At 45.2% G+C, this 18,814-nt stretch overlaps 1 protein-coding gene across 5 annotated transcripts in view; it reads right to left on the reverse strand.

The window, feature by feature from the left end:
* Positions 1 to 3,056: 3,056 nt before the first annotated feature.
* The window catches only part of UAP1 (UDP-N-acetylglucosamine pyrophosphorylase 1), a 43,015-nt gene continuing 27,257 nt past the window's right edge, over positions 3,057 to 18,814 (reverse strand). For 2 of the 5 annotated variants that reach the window (XM_048860637.2, XM_048860636.2), the window contains 3 exons: positions 9,751 to 17,723; positions 7,723 to 9,043; positions 3,057 to 5,876 (listed from right to left, as the gene is read on the reverse strand). In XM_048860637.2, the coding sequence (XP_048716594.1) occupies positions 17,631 to 17,723 (93 nt within the window). In that variant the 3' untranslated portion in view covers positions 3,057 to 5,876; positions 7,723 to 9,043; positions 9,751 to 17,630. The remainder of the gene's footprint in view (positions 5,877 to 7,722; positions 9,044 to 9,750; positions 17,724 to 18,814) is intronic. The other 3 variants (XM_075131431.1, XM_075131429.1, XM_075131430.1) reach the window with 3 other exon arrangements.

Below are 18,814 nucleotides of genomic sequence, written 5' to 3' on the forward strand. Positions count from 1 at the left end.
ACTTTCACTCAAACCAATTAACAGATTCACTTATAAATCCTCAGATGATTCAAGCTGAGCTCCACAAGTGCTGTGACTGGGGGGTGAGATACAGTGTATTCTTCATATGCAATAAAGAGCAAAACTCAATTCAGCCTTCACTATGGAACTGCAACCAGCCTCTCCATAAGTCACTTCCTCTCCTGCTTGAATAAGACCCCACATGACAGATCAGAGGGAGGCAGAGATTTAGGGCATGTCTACAGGTCGACAGCCACTGCAGTGATTACTGCTGTTTTTCATGTCCACACTACCCACCTTCTGTCGGTAGTGTATCCTCACCAGGAGTGCGTGAAGAGGGGTGGTGTGGAGCACTGAGAGTCTGGGCTCTCAGCTCTGCTCCATCCTGGGAGCCTGGCTACTGCTGAGGCTCTCAGCTCTGCATGGAGCTCCCTGCCGGAAGCCAGGCTGCCCTGCTGGGTTCCATGCTCCCTGCACACCCTCCAGAAACCTCGGTGCCACCTGGGCTGCATGGTCCCTGCTCCCTGCCCCACTGGGAGCAGGGACCATGGGCAGCACCTGGACTCCCACCGGGGAGCCCGGTGGCAGCCGGGCTCCCTGTGGGGAGTGAGGAGCTCAGGTGGCACCCCAATGGGGAGTCTGGGCAGCAGCCCAGCTAGGAGTGCAAAGCCTGGCAGCAGCCAGGCTCTAGTTGCAGCCCCCCAACCCACCCCAGGGTGACAGCCTGAGTGGTGAGCCCAGTGTGGGGTTCACAGCAGGGAGCCTACCAGCCTTCCTTGTCAATTCCAGGGCTCTGGCAGGGAGCTGTGAAATTAACAAGAATGACAGCGGACAGCCAACAGCTGATGTAAGTAAGGCAGTGTCTACACAGACACTGTGTTGCCCTAACTACACCAGTATAAGCCCTATGCATCTTGTGGAGGTGGAGTTATTGTGTCGGTGTAGTAGGCCACTTACATTGGCAGGACAATGCCAAGCTCCTGAGGTGGAGTCTGTCCTTCCAGGATTGAGATGGAGGTGGTCCACATTAAGGGGAGTGCAAATGTCATAGCTGATGCTTTGTCCTGGAGAGGGGGCCCTGAACTTCCCCAGGTCACTGGCTAAAGTGACCCCGCTCAGTTCGGTCTCGAAGGGGGGAGAGATGTGATGAAGTTGGGATTTTCCCATCTGTTGTGAATCTTACTGTTTTGCATGAATGCTGTGTGTCTCAGTTTCCCTGTGCATTGCACCAATGTCTAGGTGGTGGGAATAAGGGCTGATTTTGTGAGGGCTGATTCAGCTGCCTGCATGAATGCTATGGCCGCCCCTTCGTAACCTGAGACCCAGGAAGGGGATGCGACCAGGGTGACTTTTGGCCTGGGAAGCGAGACAAAGGCCAGAGTTGCAACGGGCAGGGGCCAGGCAGCTGGAAGTGAGTCAGTCTTGGCTGGCTTGAGGCTCAGGGGGAGGACTAGAGATTCCTTCCCCTCAAGATGGACTTGGCTGAAAGTCACTGATTTCTCTGCTAACAAGTTCTGTCCTACGTTGTGTTCCTGTCGACTAATAAACCTTCAGTTTTACTGGCTGGCTGAGAGGCACATCTGACTGCGGAGTTGGGGTGCAGGACCCTCTGGCTTCACCAGGAGCCCTGCCCGGACAGACTCGCTGCAGGAAACACAGTGTGGAAGGGGATGCCCTGGAGACAGTCTGCTCAGAGAGAGGAGGCATGCTCCCCCAGAGTCCTGACTAGCTTCGTATGGAGTAGTTCCAGAGCATCGCCCCAGTGACTCCATGACAGGACATAAGTTTTCAAGTACATAAAATGTTGTTACAAGGAGGGGGAAAAATGGTTGTCCTTAACCTCTGATGATAGGACAAGAAGCAATGGTCTTAAATTGCAGCTAGGGAGGTTAAGCACTGGAATAAATTGCATAGGGGGTGTGTGGAATCTCCATCATTGGAGATTTTTAAGAGCAGGTTAGACAAACACCTGTCAGGGATGGTCTTAATACTTAGTCCTGCCATGAGTGCAGGGGACTGGACTAGGTGACTTCTCAAGGTCCCTTCCAGTCCTACAATTCTATGTTTGTTTTAAACCTGCTGCCTATTAATTTATTTGGGTGACCCCCTGGTTCTTCTGTTACGCGAAGGGGTAAAATAATGGTTTCTTATTCACTCTCTCCCCACCACTCATGATTTTATAGACCTCTGTCATATCACCCCTTAGTCGCCTCTTTGCCAAGCTGAACAGTCCCAGTCTTTTTAATCTCCCCACATTTTTGTTACCCTTCTCTGTACTTTTTCCATTTCTAATATCTTTAAGATGGGACCTCCAGAACTGCACACTATATTCAAGATGTGGGAGTACCATGGGTTTATATAGCGGCAGTATGATAACTGAGGTATTCTTATGCATCCTTTTCCTAACGTTCTATGTTTGACTGCCACTGCATGTTGTACGGATGTTTTCAGGGAACTATCCACGATGACTCCAAGATCTCTTTTTTTTTTTTTTTAAAGTAGTAACAGCTAATTTAGACTTCCATTTGTATGTATAATTGGGATTATGTCTTCCAAGGTGCATTACTTAGCATTTATCAACATTTAATTTCATCTGCCATTTTGTTGGCCAGTCACCCAGTTTTGTGAGATCCCCCTGTAGCTCTTCTCAGTCGGCTTTGGACTTTCTGAGTAATTTTGTATCCTCTGCAATTTTGCTACCTCAGTTTACCCCTTTTCCCAGATGTTTTACTAATATGTTGAACAGCACTGATCCCAGTACAGATCTTTAGGGGTCCATCCATTGACCTCTGTCCTTTATATAAACTGACCTTCTGTTTCCTGTCTTTTAACCAGTTACTGATGCATGTGAGGCCCTTCCATCTTATCCCATGACTGCTTACTTTGCTTAATGACAGGTTTCAGAGTAGCAGCCGTGTTAGTCTGTATTTGCAAAAAGAAAAGGAGTACTTGTGGCACCTTAGAGACTAACCAGTTTATTTGAGCATAAGCTTTCGTGAGCTACAGCTCACTCCATTAGATGCATTGTGGCGGTTCAATACAAGACAGGACACGGCTTTAGGCAAGCAAGCAGGCTGGTCTGCTGATGGGATTACCCCTGTCAGCTTTTCCACCTCTTTTATTTCTCTCCCCCCTGCGCATCACATACCCCAACCGACCGCAAAAGGCATCAACAAAGGAAATAATATGACTTTGATTAATATTCCTATTTACTAGCCTCTATCTACTACAATCTTTATTCTCAGGCCTTGAGCTTCGGCCGAGGAAGCTTCCCACGGCTGATGTCCTTATTATGACTTCCCAGATGGTCCATGTTTTCATGGTCCATGTCCTTGGATAGAACAGAGCAATGTGTGCATTGCTCCTACACAACAGTCAGGGTGTGCCCTGACTGTTTCCAGGTGCATGAACGCTACATGAACCCTTCATCCCCCCTTTTGTTATTATTATGCTCGGCCATCTCATGGTAGCCATCAATTTGCTTTTGTAAGTGATTCAACTCCCGGACAGACAAGGACATAACTCGGGGAGCCTACCAGGGCGGATCTCTGCAAAGCCTTAGCAAGGAGGGAATACATTGTACACAGCAGCAGCAAAATATAAGCCCAACAATTACAAACACAGCATAACCGAAAAGTTGTCGCAGCCATCCTAGAGAGGGCAGCCATCCTGTAAGCCAATTCCAAAAGCCCTCAAACCCCAGATCTTGGCGTATGTGTGCTGTAAGATTGGCCAATTCGGCCAGTCTAGTTTCTATGGAGCGACTATTATCAGTTAAATTAAAGCAACACATGTGCTGAAACGTGGAGCAGCCTAGATGGTGTTTCAGGAGCAAAAAATCAATGGCTGCTCTGTTATCCAAAATTGCATCCCTTAATTCGTGTTGCTCTGTGTTAAGTAGGGCAATTGCCTGGGATGTTGTATTAATTGCCTTTGCTGCAAAGCATGCCAGGTTATTTAAAGTTCTGGCTGTATAAATGGCAAGCGCGGGGACCCCAACAATACAGGCCGCTAAAGCAGTATACTCAGCACGACTAAAAAGCTCAACATCTGCAATACAATCATCTGAAAGGGGTACACTTCTTCTACTACGTTTTTGACCAGCAAAAGGCTATATAGGTGTCATTCTACTAAGACAGCAAAGGGTGCCATCACTTAAATTTGCAGGAATATAATTAAAGGTGCGTGAACCGCAGGTAAAAAACCATCCTGATGGTAAGATGATATGGCCATAATTGTATGAAACATTTACGGCGTGGGAACAATTTAAAAAGGGTTGAGAAACTTGCCGACAGCCCAAGGGCACCCTTGTACTAGTGCAGTTAACCACACGTGCACAGGTGACATTGTTGGCCCCGGCCGGGTACGGTGTGTGGAAGGATATGGCCGTGTGAGACAAAGTATAATTGGCCGGGCCCCAATTAGCCATACCAGAGTATTGGGAAGAAAGATTCGCGTAAGCAGCGAGCATCGTCTCATTCCCTATTTCTTCAGGGTGATGACATACTGGAATAAGGCATGTACCCAACAATTCTCCAGCTGCTACAGAATTAGATAAACAAAAGTGGGTAACATTTGCTATTGAAGCCAATCTTTCCCATAGGTTATATGTCATTCGGGCTCGTAACGGAGAAAGCGCTCCCGAGCCAACCCCTACAGGAAATAGCAGGCACAAAAGGCATACAATCAATACAGAATTAGCAGTAATTTGGGCAAGAATTGCCACAAACAAAGTCTCAGGAGTCTCTGGCTGTTGGTTTGCTGCCAGCCGTCGTTGAGCCGCGGCGACCAATGCTTTTACTGCTCCCCATGTCACGGGCTGGCTCGGGACACTACGCCTCCTCCGTTTCCGTCCCTTCGTTGTCGACCCAGGAGGCACCGCTCCAGGGTCAGCTGAAACTCCGGTATGGGGGTTCGACAGTCCCTGGTGCCACGCCATGCTGCTTCAGTGCCGGTCGCACACACCAGGCCAGAACCCACAACGGTCCTGCAGGGAGAGACACAGCAGCATATCCCCGACCCCAAGTGATTAGAGGTACTGGGCCCAGCCATTGCGGATCAGGCAGCTGACGGTAATAGACACGTGGTCTTTCCAGCACCTCGGATTTATGAAAGTGCCGATCCGCGGGGGTCTGCTGATCTGCGTTTAGCGTTAAGTTATTTAAAGTGAACAAAAGGATATGCAATTGTTGCTGAATGTCTCCCAAGGTTCGGAGACGCAGCTCCCCTTGTTTTAATTGTTTGTCAAGCAATGTTTTTAGTGTGCGATTTGCACGTTCAACAATGGCTTGGCCCGTGGAGTTATAAGGGATCCCGTGTGTGAGACGGACGTCCCATTGGACACAAAAGGCGGAAAGGGCTGTGGAGCAGTAGGCTGGGGCATTATCTGTTTTTATTTGGCTCGGGCGACCCATAACAGCAAAACAGGCTAGCAGATGGTGAATAACTTTAGGAGTGGCTTCCCCACGCTGTGGGGTTGCCCAGAGGAATCCCGAATAGGTATCAATGGAAACATGTAAAAACGAATAGGGGCGGAATTGTGGCACATGAGTAACATCCATTTGCCACAGCTGATTTTCTGCGGTACCTCTGGGGTAAACGGCATAAGAGAAAGTAGGAGCAGCAGCAGCACAGTGGGGGCAGGAACGAACAATGGAACGTGCATGATCAGCAGGAATGTGAAACTGGCGGGCTAAAACAGAGGCAGACTGATGAAAAAAGGCATGGCTTTCAGTGGGGTCAGAAAAAAGAGAATTTACCTCACCACGTAACGCGCGATCGGCGCGCGCATTGCCTTCAGTGAGTAGCCCAGGCAGAGGGGTATGACTGCGAATATGAGCAACAAAGTACGGGAAATTACGAGTGGTGATGAGATACTGTAAAGACAAAAACAGGCGAAGGAGGTCTGCATCGACCTGAGAGGTAATGAGGGCTAGGGGTAAATGATCAATTACTTGATAAACATAATGGGTGTCCACAATCAAATTAAAGGGACAATCAACAAAAAGTTGAAAGGCCAAAACAACAGCAGCCAATTCTGAGCGCTGCGCAGAACGCTGAGGCAGCGTAAAGCGAGAATGCCAATGAGGGGGGTCACCTAATTGATAGGTGACAACACCGCGACGTGGAGAGCCATCAGTAAAAAGAGTGACGGCTGAAACAATGGGTTGAGAGCGACTAAGACGATGGACAACCAGGGGCACCTGTTGGGTAATTACCAATCGGGGATCTTTAGGGGGATTATAAGAGATCTCTCCCACATAATCACAAAGAGCAACCTGCCAGGCCAAGGAGGTGTGGCACAAAGAGTCAAATTCAGTACGGGACAAGGGGAGCACAATGGCAACTAAATCAGTGCCAGTGAGTTGCACTGCACGGTGGCGGGCTTTACGAACAAGATCAGATAGGGCATCTAAATACGGGTAAATATTTCGAGGGGGGGTGGATGAAAGGTACAGCCACTCTACAATAGAGACGGCTGTGTCTGTACGGGGTACAAACAGAGCCGCAGTTGGCGTATGAGGGGTGGCAAGAAGAACCAACCGTAAGAGACGGACCTCTGGGAGTCTGTCCACAAACTGCTGACTCAATGCTGCATTGATTTGTCGAATGCAGGCAGTATGCTTTTCAGTGATGGCAATAACTGCACCCGGTGCCCGGGCTCCACGCAGGAGCTCAAACAACGGCTGCAGCATTGAAGTGGGGAGACGAAAGTAGGGCCAAATCCAATTTAAATGACCCAAAACTTGTAATTTAACAAGGGTTAGGGGTTGAGGTAGAATTAATTCCGGACGAACCGGAGCAGCATAGGTTTGTAAAACCTTATGTCCGAGGTAGTGGTAGGGGTAAGAGCGTTGGATTTTTTCTGGTGCCACTAATAGGCCATTTTGGCCGAGAATCTTGGACAGAGATTCAAGTTGTTCTGCCGTAACCTGAGGACCACTAAGCAAAATGTCATCCATATAATGGTAGACCTTTAGTGTGGGGTACCGGGCACAAAAAGGGGCAAGGGCCCGATCCACAAAGAGCTGACACAAGGTCGGACTATTTTGCATTCCCTGGGGCAAGACTTTCCATTGATACCTATGAGAGGGTTGTTGATTATTATATTGTGGCACCGTAAACGCGAATTTTTCGCGGTCTTGTGGGCAAAGGGGAATAGTGAAAAAACAATCCTTTAAATCTAACACACAAAGCTGATCGGTTTGAGGAATTAAATTCGGGTTCGGTAAGCCAAACTGCAAGGGGCCCATAGGTTGGATGCGTTTATTTATTTCCCTTAGATCATGTAACAGCCGCCATGCACCCGATTTTTCCTTAATAACGAACACGGGGTGTTCCAGGGACTAGTGGGGCGTTCCAAGCGCTGTGCATGCAAATGCTGCTGCACCAGCGACTGAAGTGCTCTCAGCTTCTCTAGAGGGAGGGGCCACTGGTCAATCCATACAGACTCTAAGGATTGCCATACCAAGGGTAATGCTGAAGGCATGGCGGGTGCGGGAGGGTTTTGGGCCATTAGATATTAATATCGAGGGTGGTGTCCAGCTTTGTAAGCAAGTCACGGCCCCAAATATTGAGGTGGACAGGGAGCACAAAAGGACGGATTGTAGCAAGGGCACGGCCTCCCGGTTTAGAGACCGTGACCCAAGACAAACTTTGGTGCCCGGATTTACTACCCCCAATCCCCCACAACTCCTTAGAAGGAATTGTTGGCCAACTGACCGGCCACTCCAGATCACGAATCACCGTAACGTCAGCTCCAGTGTCCACCAGCCCTGTAAAGGGAACATCATTTAAGAGAAGTGTTAACTGAGGTTTCGAGGGGCGGACCGACATTGTTAGAGCAACAAGTGGAGAGGACGTGTTGTGAGATGGTGACTGAGCCAGCGTCGATCCAAAGCCGCCTCCGCCCCGGTCTCGATCCTCTGCAGCTGGCACCTGATAGGGGACTAAAATCAATTGTGCAATTGACCGTCCACACGGGAGCGACTGTGGAAGATGAGTCCACACCTGAACCTTAATAATGCCCGTGTAGTCAGCATCAATGACCCCTGGAATGACAAAAAAGCCCTGTTTCCCAGCATGTGAGCGAGGGAGAACGAGACCTACAAAGCCAGCAGGGAGAGGTCCCGTCACCTGTGTAGGTATAGCACAGACCTCCCCTGGCAGCCGAAAGTCAGTGTCCTCCTGCATGATCAAATCAAGCCCTGCACTTCCAGCAGTCGCCGCCCTCATAGAGTCTATGGATTTTAAGGCAGAGGAGTGGTTGTCTGAGTGGGAAACACCCCCGTTTGGCCCTGGGTTCGGGGGGGACCCGTCGCGCGGTTTCCCGACCCGCTACGACACTGATTAGCCCAGTGATAACCTTTCCCACACTTGGGGCACTTCTTGGAGGGTCAGGCTGGTACCTTAGATGAGCAGCACTCCCGCTGAAAATGACCCTCCTTACCACAGCGGTAACAACGCTTCCCCTCCTTCCCGGTTTTTCTCAGGGCGGCAGCCAGAACTCCAGCCTTATGGGCTTGTGTGCCAATGTTCTGGCACGCCCGCAGCATGTCTGAGAGCTCTAAAATACCAGAGGCTTGTGCTGCCTGGAGAGCACGACGGCAATCCTCGTTTGCATTTTCAACTGCCAATTTTAACAGGAGCTCGTGAGCTGCCTCAGTGTTATCCACCTGTCGGAGGATAGCCTCATGCAATCTGTTGGTAAAATCCAAAAAGGACTCTGAGGCACCCTGACGGATACTGACAAAGCTTTTGGTAGGCTTGCCTGAATCCGGGACCTTCTTGAAAGCATGCTGGGCACAGGTGGAAATAATGGGGAAGACGGCCTGAGGGAGTTGAGACTGCATCTCAATAGTAGCAAACAGGCCCTCCCCTGCCAAATGCTCATAAATGATACCGTGCTCTCTATGTACCTGAGCTTGGCATTCTGCCATCTGCCGATACTCACTAACCCAAATAACATACTGACTGGGTGATAACATCATGCGCAGCAGCGTTTTCCAATCCTCAGGGATTAGGGAGTACCCAGTACCTATCCCTTCAATGAGACCACGCACAAAGGTGCTAGTCAGGCCAAACTCACGAATTGCTTTCTTTACCTCTCTAACCACCGAGTATGGCAAAGTGGTCCAGGTGCCCACGGGGTTGCCCTGGTCATCATTCTGCCAGGTCACCGGGCAAACTGAGACCAGATCAGCCAGCTCCTCCGCTGTAAGATCTGAGCGAGTCTTCGCTGCATGGACCATTTGTTGCACCAGCGAAAGCCCCTGAGCAGACGCGGATGACCCTCCGGGGGGCCCCACGGGGGGAGGGTGATCACACACCGGCTCTGGTGGGGAAGGCCAGGGAGGTGGTGGTAATAGAGGCCCTGGGGGCGAAGCAGGGGGAGGGATGGTTGCAGGAGCGGATGGGGGTGGCAAGATCACCAGCCTCACGAGGGAGGGTCTGTCCGAGGCGACACGCTGTATCGCGTCGCGGCAGAGGTGCCAGGCATGTAAAGCCTGCACGGGCGCCCGAGGCTCCTCGTGCAATGTCTGGCCCAACCGCTCCCAGTCCGCTAAGTTAAGGGTTCCAGCTTCAGGGTACCACGGGCACTGGGCACTCACCTCCTGTAGCAGGAGAGTGAGCTCTCTAGTAGGACAGTCATGCTGAGCCTTACGCAACAAATACTGTAGCTCACAGCGGTGTTGCACTTGCAAAGCAGAGAGGGAACTTCCCATACTTACCACAATGAAAAATACTCACCGGGATCCGCGAAGCGGATGAGTGACGCGTCTGAAACCCTTGCTGGGCGAGGTGAGTGCTGAGGGCCCCACGTTTGGGCGCCAGTTGTGGCGGTTCAATACAAGACAGGACATGGCTTTAGGCAAGCAAGCAGGCTGGTCTGCTGATGGGATTGCCCCTGTCAGCTTTTCCACCTCTTTTATTTCTCTCCCCCCTGCGCATCACATACCCCAACCGACCGCAAAAGGCATCAACAAAGGAAATAATATGACTTTGATTAATATTCCTATTTACTAGCCTCTATCTACTACAATCTTTATTCTCAGGCCTTGAGCTTCGGCCGAGGAAGCTTCCCACGGCTGATGTCCTTATTATGACTTCCCAGATGGTCCATGTTTTCATGGTCCATGTCCTTGGATAGAACAGAGCAATGTGTGCATTGCTCCTACACAACAGTCAGGGTGTGCCCTGACTGTTTCCAGGTGCATGAACGCTACATGAACCCTTCAATGCATGAAGTCTCTAAGGAGCCACAAGTACTCCTTTTTCTTTTTACTTTGCTTAAGAGTCCTTGGTGAGGGACCTTGTCAAAGACTTTTTGAAAGTCCAGATAAACTATATCCACTGGATCACCCTTGTCCACATGCTTATTGACCCTCTCAAAACAATTCTGAGATGGGGGAGGTAAGATTTTTCCCTTTAAAAAGCCATGTGACTTTTTAACAAAACCTGTTAATCTATGTCTGATAATTCCATTCTGTACTATCATTTCAGTAAATTTGCCTGGTACTGAAGTTAGGCTTACTAGCCTATACTTCCTAGGATCGCCTCTGGAACTTTTTTAAAAAATTGGCATCATGTTAGCTATTCTCCAGCCATCTGTTTACAGAAGTTATTTAATGTTATAGGTTTCAGATCAGTTAGTAGTCCTGCAATTTCATATTTGAGTTCTTTCAGAACTCTTGGGTGAACGCATCCTGGTCCTGGTGATTTATTACTGCTTGATTTATCAATTTGTCCAAAACCTCAATCTGGGACAGTTCCTCAGATGGGTCACCTAAAAATAATAGCTCAGGTTTGGGAATCTCCCTCACATCCTCTGCAGTAAAGACTGATGCAAAGAATTCATTTAACTTCTCCACAAAGCCTGTATCTTCCATGATTGTCCAGTGGCCCCACTGATTTTTGGCAAGCTTCCTGCTTCTGATGTACCTAAAAACAATGCTATTAGTTTGAGTCTTTTGCTAGTTGCTCTTCATTCTTTTGAGCCTGCCTAGTTATACTTTTACACTTGATTTGCCAGAGGTTATGCTTCTTTCTATTTTCCATCAGTAGGATTTAACTTCTAATTTTTAAAGGATGACTTTTTAACTCTGTTTTTACCATGGTGGCTTTTTTTTTTTTTTTTGTCTGCCCTTTTTAAAAAATTTGAGATTCTTAATTTGAGCCTCTATTGTTTTTAAAAAGTTTCCATGCAACTTGCAGACATTTCACTCTTGTGAATGTTTCTTTTAATTTCCATTTAACTTGCTTCCTCATTTTGTGTAATTTCCCTTTCTGAAGTTAGAGGTTACTGTGGTGTTCGTCTTTGGTATTTTTCCCCCCCTCACAAGGATGTTAGTTTAATTAATTATATTATGGTGCTATCACTGTATGGTTCAGCTACAGTAAAACATGCCAAGAATGACCACTCATGGGAGTTAGCAAGTGGTCACTTGTTAGAGGTGGTCTCTCTTCAAAGGTTTACTGTAAAATGGACACTTATACCATGTACTCAAAGACTACTATTGGTAACAATGTTTCAGATTTAATTTGAATTGCCTTTTAAATGAACATTACATACACCATACAGTACTGTACTATGGATTTATTAATACAGTAGTACAGTATAGAAAAGTACAGTTTTTCAAATGGGAGCTCCTGACCCAAAAGAGGGTTGCAAGCCTATTGTAGGGGGGTCATGGTATTGCCACCCTTACTTCTGTGCTGCCTTCAGAGCTGGGTGGCTGGAGCGTGGCAGTTGCTGGCCGGGCACCCAGTTCTGAAAGTAGCATCGCCACCAGCAGCAGCACAGAAGTAAGGAAGATTGGTTTCTCCTACAGGTTTGTTTTTATGGATAGGAGTAAGAAAACGTGGTCGCTGGTTGCACATGACAGGTCGTCACTCTTCATAGTTAAATTATAGGGGGGAAATGTTCCATGGCCTCTGCAAGTAGTTGCTCATGAAAGGTGGTTGCTAAGGCAGATTGGACTGTATATTCACCTCTTGGACCAGATTCTGTGCTCCACTTAGGACTAAATCAAGAATTGCCTCTTCCTCTTGTGGGTTCCAGGACTAGCTGCTCTAAGCAGCAGTTATTAATAGAGTGTCTAGAAACTTTCTCTGCATCCCATCCTGAGTTGATATGTTCCCAGTCAATATAGGGATAGTTGAAATCCCCCATTATTACTATTGAGGTTTTTTAAAATTTTTATAGCCTCTCTAATCTCCCTGAGCATTTCACAATCACCATCCTGGTCAGCAGTATATTCCTACTACTATACTTTTATTATTCAAGCATGGAATTTCTATCCCTAGAGATTCTGTGGTACAGTTTGACTCATTTAAGATCTTTACTATATTTGACTCTATGCTTTCTTCACATATAGTGTGTCCCCCCACCCCCACCACGACCTACTCCATCATTCCTATATATTTTTTTACCCTGGTATTACCATATCCCATTGATATCTCATCCTTCCACCAAGTTTCTAGGGTGCCTAGTAGATCAATACCCTCATTTAATACCAGGCCTGCAAGTTCACTGATCTTAGTATTTAGACTTCTAGCATTTGTACACAAGCACTAATACATTGTCACTTTTTAGTTGTCTGTCCTCTATGTGATGTAATTGAATGAGACTTTCATTTGACTTTCTCTTCAGTTCTCCCTGTACTTTATCAGCTTCTATCCTCTCCTCTTTACTAGAATAGAAAGAATCCCCTGTAATAAATCTGCCCCAAGGGATGTCTCTGTCAGAACCATGTGCTCCATACCTGTCACCTTTCCCCCAGCCCTTAGTTTAAAAACATCTTTACAACCTTTTTAATTTTACATGCCAGAAATCTGGTTCTATTTTGGTTTAGGTGGAACCCATCCTTCCTGTATAGGCTCCCCCTTTCCCAAAAGGTTCCCCAGTTCCTAATAAATCAAAACCCCTCCTTCCCTACACCATAGTCTCATCCATGCATTGAGACCATCCAGTTCTGCCTGTCTAACTGGAACTGGAAGCCTTTCAGAGAATGCTCCCATGGAGGTCCTGAACTCCAATCTCTTATCTACCCCTAAATTTGGCCTCCAGGACCTCTCTCCAATCCTTCCCTATGTAATTGGTACCTACATGTTCCGTGACCACTGGCAGGATCCTCCCCAGCACAGCACATAAATCTGTCTAGATGTCTGGGAGATGTGCAACCTTTGCACCCGGCTGGCACTTCACCATGTGGTTCTCCAAGTCATCACAAACCCAGTTATCTGTATTTCTAAAGATCAAATTTCCCCCATAACTATTACCGGTCTTCCTATTAACTGGAGTTCCCTCTCTTGGAAGGGTGTCCTCAGTGAGAGAAGATACCATGACATTATTGGGAAGAAGGGTCCCAACTACAGGGTCATTGCCTTCTGCTCCAGCTTGATGTTCTCCTTCCCTGAGACTTTCACCCTCCTCAATAGCACAGGCTGTCAGACTGGGGGTGAGACCCGCTCTACTGGGTCCTGGAAAGTCTCCTATGTACATCAGTCATCTTCAGCTCCTCTGGTTCAGTACTCTGGTCTCTCAGAACCCCTACTCAGTCACTGAGGGCCATGAGCTGCTTGCACCAAATGCATAGTACACCACCTGCCTCTATACTTAATTGCATACTCAGTTGTCTGTGTATTGTAGGTTAAAGTGTAGTTGACCAGTCTGTCATGTATAAAGCACTTTATCTTTTCTTCTCCTGATGCCCAGGGAGCTTCTTTACTGCACACTGACATATTCTGGTGGCCCCAGTCTGTGGTATGCACCCTTAAACAGCTTATGTTGGTTAATATTCCCAGTTGCTCTCTCTTTGTTAGTTATGTATCCCTGGATTACCTGTTCTATTCATTCCCTCTGGGGCACCTGGCACTGGCCACTGTCGGAAGACAGAATACTGGGCTAGATGGACCTTTAGTCTGACCCAGTATGGTCATTCTTATGTTCTTAATATGATTGACTTCTCTAAATTTTTTGGTTCCAGTAACCCACCCAAGTTTATACACAGATGAGCTCAGTTTGTTCACAATGTGATAGGGTCCAAGCCATCGCTGAAACAAGTTATGCTTCGGCACAGGCTATGACAGACATGGGGCCTGGTTTTCTATTCTTTAATTTTTCTTTTACACATTTATTAAAATTTTTGTGTTTGTTTTGAGTTTCCTAGTTCATTAGCACATATACCTGTTTTAGATGCTTTTGCAGTTTTTGCATAAAGATGTCTTTTTTCCTTAACATGTGCATTACTAGTTTTCCATAATAAATATAGTGCTTGATGCCAAGATAGTGCTCACAATGTTCTGAGATTAATTGCACTCCTCCCTATCTACCACCAGGGCACTCTGTTTTAGCAAGAAAGTTAGCAACAATTTTTATCAAGGTTGTTAGTTAATTTGTATGTTATAGCTATTCAACTTCATTTTAAAGCACAAACTTTTATAACAATACATTGTTAACACAGCACAAAACAGCATAAAAATTAAAGCAAAATGAAGTTTAAATGAAATTTGATAAATTCTTATGACATTTACTTGTGCTTGGGAGAGAAATCTGCTGAAATTTATTAGGCTAACTTTAACATTATGCAACATAATGAGAAAATTAGTTTAAACACTTGGTTATTAAATTTAACTATTTTAATATTTAATAAAGGTGCAACTAAGTGATCTTATTAAATGTTTTTGCATTAATATTGAGACCTTTTCCCCCACAGTTTTAAAACATTTTGTTTGCAGTTGAATTTGAGGCAGAAATATATACATATTTATAAACTGACCCCATTTTGAACTTTGCAGAAAAACTGAAGTGGTATTATGAAGTGCAACCATAATATCAAAACAGTACCATTAATGTTAAACACTTTTATAATTGTGTGTGCAAAATTGATTTTGTTGCAACAAAACTGAAATATATAGTAAAATAAAAGCAAGAATAGTCACATGACACACAGGATAACATGACATATAGGATTACTTACAATTAAAGACAAATAGTGCCAAAATTGTTAAATATACAAGATGAAGCATTAAAAGTTACTATAGTAAGGTATGCTACAAAATAAAAATTAGGCAGATTTTTTTATTTAAAAACTTAATTGATTAAAATCCCATATTAATTTGTCAAGGCAACTTACATTACTTTACAATATGCTTATTTTAAGAATACTACTATACAGAAATAAGAAATCAATATGTATTCATTAGTGTCTAGTTAAAGAAAAAAAGCAGTTTTAGGATCAAAAGCAGAGTTAGCATTCTGTTGCTTGGCAACAATATTTTTAGGTATTGAATTCCAGAAGGGTTAAAATTCATTTTACTGAATTTATTTAAAGTAAAGCTTTTACCTTTGGCATTTTGGTAATTTTGTTTCTTTTAGTTTCTGTCTCTTTCTCAAACAGGAATTTCTGTAATAATTATCACTTAGTTTTTAAATTGCAGGAAGGGAAGTGACAATCGATATAGGAAAGGAAGTAAGCACAAGCCAAGGGATAACTAACTAATTCTGGTAGGGCATTTCAAAGCAGACAGCAGCAGTGAGTTCAGCAAACTGAGCCAAGTGAAGAATACAAAAGAAAAGGAAGATTTGGACAGAGAAAGGACAAAAACTAGAACCAAAAGTAAAAATATTAGAGAAGTTATATCATCAGCTGGGAGAGGAGTGGTTCTGTGCTTTAGAAGCAGGGGAGGGCTGAGAGCCAGGACCTGTTCTTTATCTTGGCTTCGGGAAGAGCATGGGGATTGCTACCTGTGCCTGCAAAACCTGTATGTGTTTCCCAAGTGCCTGCTGCTTTTGTCTGTACTCCAAATTGTTTACAGTAGTGCCCTTTCTTGCTTTGGATAATAGACTGTGTGTCACTGTATAAACAGCCATTCCTTTCTGCTCTTTGTCTTCTCCCTTTTTTGCCTTTTCCCTCCATCTCCAATTTAAACAAAATTACATACATGACTCAATGGATCACTTTTTGGATTGCCTTTAATGTGACCAAATCACTGCTATGGTCTTTTGTACTGTATGACAACATGCTTTAAAACATCCTTTCATTTGCTATGGCTTATTTTTATATGTCTACCTGGCGTTTTAGCACAAAATAGTGTTCTGTTGCAAGTAGTGGCCACTTAGCCTTTGCTTCATCTGGGTATTTTGCACAGAAAACATTTTACTTAATCTTTAAATATTCTTAAAAATATGGCTTTATGCCCAGAAGGCAGTTTTTGCTTTCCATAATCTGTTAACCAGTTATTTGCCAAAGTAACAATATAATTTTTCCCTGATTTAGCGAGGACCCCCAAAGTCCAATCTCTGAGACCGATACTCCAAATCCAACTAGCTAGCTCATGACCTCAGGACAAATGGGTTTGACTAATGCTTGACTAATGTCCCCTGGTCTTGTTTGCCAAATTGATTGATTTTTAATGGTATAACCAATTGATTTGACTACACTTACGGCTCATTATTAAGGGTTTGTGTGCACTTAAAATGCTATAGCCACACCACTGTAATGCTTCAGTCCAGACACTATATAGGCCAACAGGCGGGATTCTCCCATCAGCATAGGTAATCCACCTCCCAGAGAGGCAGTAGCTAGGGTGACAGATCAATTTAACAACTCCACTCAAGGGGGTGGATTTTCCACTCCCAACTGACATAGTTAAACCAACCTAATCCTCTTGAGGTAAACCAGGCCTAAGAATGTTCAAGGGACCAACTGAACAAGCCTAGCCAAATTTATTGCCTAAAGACAAAACAGTACAATACGAAGCAGAAACATACATACCCTCCTTCTGGGAAGCAATTCTTCTCTCAGCATGTTCACCTTTCACAGAAGGTGTGCTTCAAAGATATGCCCTCAAACCCACTTCTGTTTACAGTGTGATTGTTACAAGCTAAATGACCCACGCACATCCAGTTAAAGTTTAAATTTAACCTACTAGTTTGTGCCAGCTTTGTCCTTGGTACCTCCCTATACTTTTCCATATCTTGTTCTGAATATTACATTGCAAGTGTTGATGAGCCAGGAAAGTACTCCCTAACTGCACTTGGTACAAGGTATATATGCAGCTTTGCTTTGACAGGTTTCCTATTTTCTAATGCCAAAGCTGACTTCAGCTTTGCAGTGTTGTGGGATACTTGACATAGGTGAACAGAACTGTGGGAAGAGCATAATACAATCAGTTAACATAACTTCCCAACACCCAGATACATTAATACCATGCACATAAAACCTAGTAATTTAGTGTACACAAAGCCAAAACAGATGTACTAACAAAATGATGACCCTAAAAAGGCAGAATGTGGACAGTGACATTGATCCTATTTGTTTTTAAAGATAAGATTTATGAACCTCTCCTTGTACCATTAAAAACCCCTCAGCATGTACAATTGTTTATTATTTTATACACTTAAAAAAATGCCCATGCTTAAAGTGTGGAGAGCAATACCACATCTGTACTTAACTTCAGGGGACTGACTAGATGGTCTCTATTTTAATTTAAAACAATGTGCCACAAGCCAGTAAATTCAGAGGACAAGACCAGCCCCTACCATTTACAGCTACAACCTTCATTTGTTTGGATTCACAGGTGAAGTCACAAGCTATGCTGGGTCTGCTGGCTTCCTGCAGAAGAGTCTAAACACTGTTCTTCACCCGCTCATGGATTCCATTCTCATCAATGATCAACGGGGCATGAAATTCTTTGTTTTCCACATACTTTTCCAGACCCTAAAAGGAGAAAAATAGCTGCTGTTAAGAAGCAGGTGACTACAGCCCAGTAGGTTTAGCAGCATTAAGAATGGCTCTACCTGCTAACTTAACCTAGATACTTAACTAAGTGGGGTGAGCAAATTAAAGTGAAGTTCCAGAGCAGAAAGCTTTGGTTAAATAGTTAATGCTCTGTGCCCATCCGCATGACAACCTTTAACTAAATATTATAATCATCATCTTAACCAGTTGTAAGATACAAGGTTCTGCTTTGTCTGAATGAGTGGCTCTCAGCCTTTCCAGACTACTGTATCCCTTCAAGAGTCCGATTTGTCTTGCATACCCCAAGTCTTGCCTCACTTAAACTACGTGCTTACAAAAAGACATGTCACAGCACACTATTACTGACAAATTGCTTATTTACCATATTATGAAAAATCAACTGGAATATAAACATTGTAGTTACACTGAAATGTATAGTATACAGAGCAGTAGAAAAGTCATTGTCTGTATGAAATTTTAGTTTGTACTAATATCGCTAGTGCTTTTTCTGTAACCTGTTGTTAAACTAGGCAAATAGCTAGATGAGTTGGAAGACTTCTGCATACCCCCATTGGTACACATACCACTGGCCTAAACAGCAGGGCTCCTAGCATCACAGCTCTGGGGGCATGTCCCATCTACCATGCTGCCTAAGGGTGGTTTTTCAGTGATTTCTCAAGGAGTTTGAGCAGCTCTGACAAAGGGCACGTATGCAGAGCAATATCTGCAGCAAGGTATTCTGGGAAGTCTTCCTGCACAAGGAGGAACGGCCAAGCCAGAAAATGTCTTGGGGCAGTCCCCATCTGCTCTGTGCCCAGTTGACCATATGGTACAAGTTACGTAAAGACGTGTCAACCTGGGCCACCTTGCCACCACGGTTCCCAGCCAAGTTTGGCCAATGCTGCTTAGAGCAAGCCACAGCAGTAACTGGTCACCAGCTCAGTTAAAAGGTAGGGTGGACAGGACACAAGAGGGAAGTTGTACTGAACTGATGAGTGTGTAATGCCAGCAGTCAAAGGGGCTGTCCTGTGGACTGAATTGGTTCTTTACAATAAGTGCCAGCTTCCGAT

Source organism: Caretta caretta, chromosome 8 (genome assembly GCF_965140235.1).
Source record: "Caretta caretta isolate rCarCar2 chromosome 8, rCarCar1.hap1, whole genome shotgun sequence".
In the NCBI taxonomy this organism is placed as follows: domain Eukaryota; kingdom Metazoa; phylum Chordata; order Testudines; family Cheloniidae; genus Caretta; species Caretta caretta.